Source organism: Poecilia reticulata, linkage group LG18 (genome assembly GCF_000633615.1).
Source record: "Poecilia reticulata strain Guanapo linkage group LG18, Guppy_female_1.0+MT, whole genome shotgun sequence".
Classification (NCBI taxonomy): Eukaryota; Metazoa; Chordata; class Actinopteri; order Cyprinodontiformes; family Poeciliidae; genus Poecilia; species Poecilia reticulata.
Genome location: NC_024348.1, coordinates 9,973,776 through 9,981,561, shown reverse-complemented (window position 1 = coordinate 9,981,561; position 7,786 = coordinate 9,973,776). Strand labels below are relative to the sequence as shown.

The window sequence follows — 7,786 nt, the reverse complement described above, 5'->3', positions numbered from 1 at the left end:
GCAGCAGGTGATGAGTAAAGATTACTGATGGTGAGCGTCAATAAATGATAAAATAAATCTAGCAATAGGAAAGAAACTAAAGTGGACAAAGCAATAAACCAATAGAGGATAAAACTAATCAAATGAAACTAAATGGAAATGAATGAAGAACACAATGCAAGAATAAACAAAGAAACTAAAGTAAATACAGAGGAATAAACTGGTATGGCAAGACCTTTTGAGCAATAATTAATACAGAGACTATATGGCAAGAATAAACAGACACTATTTCCAGATAAAAGGTAAAATAATAKTGTTGAAGTGCCATGGGTTTGTTGAGACCACATCTAGTACTGAGAATAAATATATCTTACAGCATATGTGTAATGGTTAAAAACGTAGCCGTTTGCAAGGAAATACTCCGTCATAAACTGTTATCAGGTTAATATATAAACTGTTATCCGGGTAATATATTGGGTTTATGAAGAATTTATTTGAATAATTTCAGGATTTAAAAAGACTTTTGTCGTGTTTGTGACCTGTTACACAGGTCAGGTTTTTTTTTGGTTGGAAGCTTGGTCGGAGCAAGGATTGRTCTGCCATGTGTGACGYAAGTAATGACAGAAAACATGCTACTGATGCTCCAATAGCATTCATGCTATTGTTAGCATTTTGGCTCATTTTAGCTTATGCAACATACTAAAATGAGCAAAAATGCTCATACTACCGTACGWGTACAGCTTAAGAAAACATGCTTCTGACTCCCCGCAGGTTATTGACTACACTGCAGCTTTCTTAAGCATGATTGCTAATTTTTACCATCGGAACGCTTTATTAAGAATCCGACGGCCACACTTTGGCATGCCCCTTTTCTGCAGGCACCTGCAGAAATTTCTGCAGGAATTTCTGCAGGAATTTTCTAGTTTTAAACTATTATTCTCCTATTTGGTTAAAACGCATTATAAAAAAAGTAATTCCAGTGTTATCCAAGTCTTATTGTAAAGTTACTGACAAAACAATCCAGAGGACAAACATTCAGTTGCATTTTTACAGAATCAGCTCTGATAAAGAGCTGATGTAAAAGAAACAGCAGGTTGACACAAATTTTTTAACGTACCATAATACAAATATCCTGCCTAAAATGTATTCCTTTGCAGCAAAAGATGCAACAAACAATTATTTAATAGAGCCACAGAAATAACTTTAAACTATTTTATTCCGCAAAGAGAAATTCTTCTGTCTGCACAAGTGAAGAGTGACAAAGAGCAAACTGAAAGCAGTTTGTTCTTTTGGCTGAGTTACTCAGCTACTCGTTATTTGACCACTAGGAGGAGCTCATGTACAATGTACTGTGTGGGTTCTCTCCGGGTACTCCGCTTCCTCCCACAGTCCAAATTCATGACTGTTACGTTAATTGGTCTCTCTAGTGTGAGTGCATGGTTGCTTGTCTTGTCTGTCTCTGTGTTGCCCTGTGATGGACTGGCGACCCATGCAGGGTGAACCCCGCCTCTCGCCCAAAGTGTCTCGTTGGAGAGAGGCACCAGCACTCCTCCTGACCCCATTAGGGACAAGCATGTAAGAAAATGGAAGGATGGATATTTGAGCTTTCAGCCCAAAATGATTGGTTGGTTAATGGGAATGAAAAAATAAAGTGTCCTTCTTGTTGTAAGATGCGATGCACCTGTTCAAGTAAAACAAAAAAATGGAGCTAAGATGAACAATGAAGACGGCTACTCCACCCATCATTGCAAAACGAAGCACGACAAATGACACACATGCGGAGAACATCACCGAAAGACACCAACAGCATGACAGTTAATAACAAAACACCTGAGCAACAAAAAGCATGCGTCTACACCACTGAGAAGTAACATATTCTTTACCTGTGCACTTTCACGTCATACACTTTCCAACTATCTCCCCCAAAGCACACACTGTGCATAACGGGCCCATAATCAGCACACATACTTAATTTGCGAGAAAGTACTTGCTGTTTCACCAAAAGGGCTTAATGTGGCGTTCAACACCTTCTGCTGAACTGAACCGAAACGTGTCAACAGAATGGTGATCAATAACAAGTGACCCTTAAGTCAAAAGGATGAGATGTTCTTGCATTGTACGATCATGAGGAGACCTTAGAGCTTATGTAAACAAAATTTAATGAGGATGGAGAAAACCCACTGGAGCTTACAGAGAGACTACCTACGTCAGCTTGATCAGCGTTGAGGATAACTGTAGTAAGTTTCCCCCGCATCATGCCCATTGACCTTGTATTCGATTACATAGTCAGGACAGTGTTTCCATGCAATACTCAGCCTGACAGAAATATGCATATGTTCATAGCAGCTGCAATAAAAGGTCATAGCATGTTCAGTTTATATGCCAAAGTTTTTCCATTTTAAAACTGCCAAAACTGAAGGAAACACCCAAATTCCCCCAAATTATGAACAGATGTGATCAAAATACCAGAGAGAAACAAACTTTGAAAAAGCAGTCGAATTTCATAGAACCGCTGTGCGACCAACGAAACAACTTAAGAACTATCGATGAAGACCAGTTTAAGTTTTACAAGGAAATATGGCTAGCTACAAGCTAAACAAAAAAATCAGAGGAATCTTACAGATTTTGCACACCCGGTCTTGGTAAACAACATAGAACAACATAGATTTTATTGTTATAGGGTCAGAGCAAAGCAGAAAATCGACAAAAATGGCAGTAGCATTAGCCATAAGTTATAGGCTTAACTGCTGCAAAGTCAAAGACCGAATGCAGTCAGCTGGCTTTTCTTACAAACTCTTATCAGTTGCAATAATAAACTGAACTTGACCACATTGACTAGGATTGGATAGAAATACATTAAACTGTCATTGAATCTGTCTGTAAGATTGGATAAAATGCACTTTATATCTCTGTTTAGAGATTTTTGTGAAGTGTTCTGGGACAACATTTGATGTAAATTGGAACAAATTAAATAAACCGAGTTGAACTGAATCAAAGTGGATGTATATAATCAAAAAAAAGTTTGTAAGATTGATAGAAGAGATCAGATGATTGTTAACAGAAAAAAAATTATCCCAAACAAATTTGGGTTACGTTAATAAAGTTAGCAGATAACCATGATTCAATTTTGGATTGACAGTCAATCAGAAAGAAGCTGGGAGTGTGGAATTTGTTATTGTTTTTAGATATATAAAAGTTGGGTATCATCAGCAGAAGACAAAACCCCCCTGCCTTATTTCCAAATACTTAAACCAAAAGCTATAGAAGAATAAATAAAAAGACTAGGAAATCGGACAGAGCCTTGGGTAACATCAGTGACAAATGGTGAACCTGAAATGTTGTAACGCTACATAATAATTATGATCTGGAAGACAGAATTTGTGAGATGCCACTGATGGCAAACGATTTTAATCTCACGAGGAGAATATAATGAGAAACTACATCAAAGGCACATCTCTGAGAAGTGTTGTTAAAAGCAAGGAGCAGGATTACGTCTCTCGATTGTTTGATGATTTGTTAACTGTGTTGGGGCTGAAAACTTGACTGAAACTGCTGGGTGGTAATTGTTAAGATTGAGAGAGTATTCACAAGATTATTGGTGCATAATTAAATTCTTACATCTAATAATTTAAGACGCAAAATTAAACAGAAGGACGATACAGCGGATGTAACATGAGCAACAAATGTACCCCACTGACAGATTCCTGAATGAATTCAAATATTTATATTAGCACTTCTGAGTTTTTCTTACACATATAACTGGAGGTAATCGTCACTATCACTTCATTGTCTTCAGATTATCCAAAATTGGGGCCATCGTTATTTGCAAAAAGCAGCACCGTCTGACTCTAATTAAATATTTTTAATTTAACTTGTTCCATTTTAAGCCCCAAAGTCTCAGAGAGTTGGGACCAAAGACCAATTCCTCCGAGTTCCTAATTGCTCAGCGATGCTTTGCAAAACTGGGGGAGAGGTCAGCAGGAGCTGCTGCCAGACTTATCAAAGGAACCTCCTCCGTTCCCTCAGGGAGCAAGCAGAGGCAAGAAGCCTCAGGAGAGAAGAAATCATCCGGAAAACACCAACACTTTCGTGGCACAGAATGGGGACGTGCAAAGCCCCAGAAGTCCAACTTTCAGCACCCTTTCAACGAAGCACTTTTATTTAAAAAGCAGCCACAATTTGACATAGTTTTCCCTCAGACTCAGTGGAAAGAAACAGATAACAAAGAAGCTTGAGAAAGGCTGAAAGAAATTCTGGTGAAGTAGCCTTATGTTAAAATGAAAAAATGTAAATTAAAACAGTGGGAATGATTGTGGTGCGTTGGAGGCTGGATTTCATGCGTCTTGCCTCTAAGGTCTCTTGCTTTTTACCAAATTTAAACAGCTTAAGAGACATCTTGCCGTTTGAAAGCAGGCTACGGCTTCGGCGCCAGAACCCCAGAGGTGACTTGAGCCAGGCGCTGCGGCTGCCTCCGTATGGATCCATGGGCGCACGCAGATAATCGACCGATTCGACGAGCTGTAAAATCTATCCACCGATACATGCCAAAACAAATCACACGAGGATTTTTCCTGGTTTGTTACTGCTGTCTGGGTACTGTAGCAACAAAACCTAATGGGTTTTTAAATGATCAGCTGTGGCCGCACACACATGCACATAAATTATTTTGCAATTGTAGCGAAACGCATTGAAAATGTTCCCATTATATGTCTTAAACACAAACCACAGTCTGGGATACTATGTGGCAAATCAACACAATTTGATTTGAGAAGCTGACGGAAAACGCTGCATAATTTTGTAACATTTTTATTTTTATAAATAAACATAGGACACATGTAGAGGATCTCTTTTGCGCTAATATGCTTGAACACTACTGGTAATTGCGTCCAATTCTCTCAATTATCCAGGAAAAAATATTTCAAATATTCGTTTTATGTTATCATTTCAGATTAGTTGTTTTTGTAAAGGACTTTTACAATCAATAGCTTTTTTGTTTGTTTGTTTTGGGATTTAAATCCCAGTAAAGAGGAGAAAAGAGGCTGAGCTGCTCAAAGCACCATCAGAATGTGAACCGATTCCTCCGATTCAGGTCACTGACCTTAGATTAGAGCATCTTTTCACTGAGAAAAGTACAGTGCTAAATAAGTGCATGGATAGCCCCCTCTAGCGAACATAAGGAAACACGCTCTGCAGCAGGGCTCATGGGCAAAGAAAGGTTATTTCATTAATCAGGGACGGAGGTGATTGTTAGATACCAACTGAATCTACTACCAACAGGGCAGATTTGTTGGTTAGTAAAGCTTCTGAACACTCTGGAGTTTTTATGTAACTGAGGGAGTGAATAATACAATCTGCTTCCTGGTGACTGAATGCACCAGCGCATTGCACTGGTTGCTTGTGCCTCACTTATCTGAAAACACAGGTTCGTAATTAGAGGTCTTTGTGTTTTTGACTGAGGTGTGTATCTTTCCATTTGTGCTTGATGCTGTTAAAAGATTTAGTCCAAGCACGGCTCGCTCGCCCTCTCATCGTTTTTCCACCCGTGAGCAGATCCCGTCGACACAGGAAGCTGCCCCGACCTAGCAGGCCACAGGTGGCCAAACAATACCCGGCTCTTTACGGCCCCAATAATCTCAGGTGAGTTCACCTGTTCCTTCAACGCAGGCTTCGTTCTGATCAAAGAAAGGGAAGCGGCGGAGACACATCAATGACAGCGACCGCCGTCCTCCGCTCTGTCCGTCGCTCTCTCTCATAGCCTACTCTACTTCTCCTGCCTTGTTTACTCCAGTTTTACCGAGACTATTTTTACACCCTCGCCCAGAGGGCATATTCCAATCCAGAGCTGCAACTGGGTGTCTCCTCTGCGACCCGACTGTCTTACACTCTGCTCGCACCACGCAATCTGTGCTGAAAGCAATCTGTTGTGTCACATGCTTTATTGGAAAAGGCTCACAACGCTTTTTTTTTTTTTTCTTCCCAGCTTTCCCTTGCTGTGCTACAATTAGAATAAGTGGGTAAGTGAACACCTCAGTGCCGTGTAAATCAAAGTGCCACGTTTTTGTAGCAGCAAGCCAAAGACACATAAGCTCGGAATGTGGCGATAATGTCTCCTCGTTTGTGATTTATGCAGGAAATAAAAGTGTACACACACTCGGGATCTAGTTGCGTTAACATTCGATAACACACTGCAAAGGCTTCTAAAAGCTCCGCGGCGTGAAACCTTTGCAAAAAAAAAAAGTGCCTTGAAAATAGAGAGTAAGGCCAAGGCGATACATATTTGTGGAATTTGAAAGAAAAAGTCTACATGGTTTTCACTGTGTTTTAGAAAATATCATTTGAAAAGTGGAACAAGTTAATGGAACTGGTTGAAGATTGTCTGTAAAAACATCAGTTTTCCAGTCTTGCCACAGAGTCTCGACTCGAACCAGCTCATTCCAGTCTTTTCTTTCACCGTCCTGCTGGAAATGGTCTCAAGTCGTCTCCAGCTACTAACCTCCACCAATTTTCCCATCAGCTGTGACCATCTTCCCTGTCTCTCCTGAAGCATCCACACAGCATTATGCCACCATCACCATGATTCAGTGATGCTTCAGGATGATGTGCAATGTTGGTTTTCTGCCACACACTGTGTTTTGTGTGTAGACCAAAAGTTAAATCTGTATCTTAACCCAAACCTTCATCAAAATGTTTGATTTGAGACAAACTGAACTTCTTTGAACTTTTTTTGAACAATGATTTTCTTCCATAAATGGCGGATTTTTGTAGTTGTCACAGACATTTGGACTTGTGTCTTTTTCTTTGCATTTTTGCACAATGGACTGGACAGTTCTGTCATGTATTCAAAACGTTTCATGTTATTTCAGCTTTGGCTATTGCTGCATTATCTAACCCTGTTTTAAGCTTATCCCTTTCTTACAACTGATGTGTCTGTGGTAATCTTTAATCTTCATGAGGGCGTTTTATTTTTTTTGGGGAGCTTGGTGGGGGTTGTCTTTTCATATTTCACTTTGCATTAAGCACTAAATGATGCTGCTCAAAACATTGAAGTTCAGGAAGTCTACGAACAGTTTTGCACAAGGCACTGTGGGTGAATGCTCCGGTGCCACGATGAGAGGGGTCTGTGGGCTCCACGGGGTTGAGATCTGTATCAAGCAGGTGTCACGCTCTCAAGTCTTACCATCGGGGTTGGCGCAGATGAAGACCCGGACGCTGCGGCCGGTGGGGACGTGGTGCGGCGGCAGGGCGTTGATGTTGCCGCTGATGGCCGCCCTGCGCAGCGCCGACTCGCGCGGGCACGGCTGCCTGCTCCCCACTCCCGATGGCCACATGGGAGGCGACTTCCAGCGTGGCTGCGCGCACACACACACACACACACACACACCCACACACGCACACACACACGCACACACAAAGGGGATTGTGTTAGAGCAGCCAGGAATTTTTTTTTTTTTATATTTGACAATACATTTGCGCGCAGATTCCCTCTGACTCATCCACGCACACACATTTAATGGGGCGTTGAAACATTGTAAACCTCACATGTCATGTTATTAAACTTTTTGGAAACAATTCAAATTACAATCCTGTAATTAAAAAAAATAAATAAATAAAACCTATTGGTGAAACAATGTGATATGCCACAGATGTAACCCCCATTAACACACACACACACACACACACACACACACTCATCCCCATTATCTTAACAAACTGCAGTACAAAAACTAATATGATCGTGAGGAAGGAAGACACAGTACACATAAAATCTATGGATTTACAGTATTTATGAGGCTTTTTATTTTCAATT

At 40.6% G+C, this 7,786-nt stretch overlaps 1 protein-coding gene across 5 annotated transcripts in view; it reads right to left on the bottom strand.

Annotated features, from left to right (window-relative positions):
• Positions 1–7,786, bottom strand: part of nwd2 (NACHT and WD repeat domain containing 2) — a 52,487-nt gene that overhangs the window by 43,046 nt on the left and 1,655 nt on the right. For all 5 annotated transcript variants that reach the window (XM_008435465.2, XM_017310539.1, XM_008435463.2 and 2 more), the window contains one exon: positions 7,157–7,328. In XM_008435465.2, coding sequence (XP_008433687.1) covers positions 7,157–7,307 — 151 coding nt within the window. In that variant the 5' untranslated portion in view covers positions 7,308–7,328. The remainder of the gene's footprint in view (positions 1–7,156; positions 7,329–7,786) is intronic.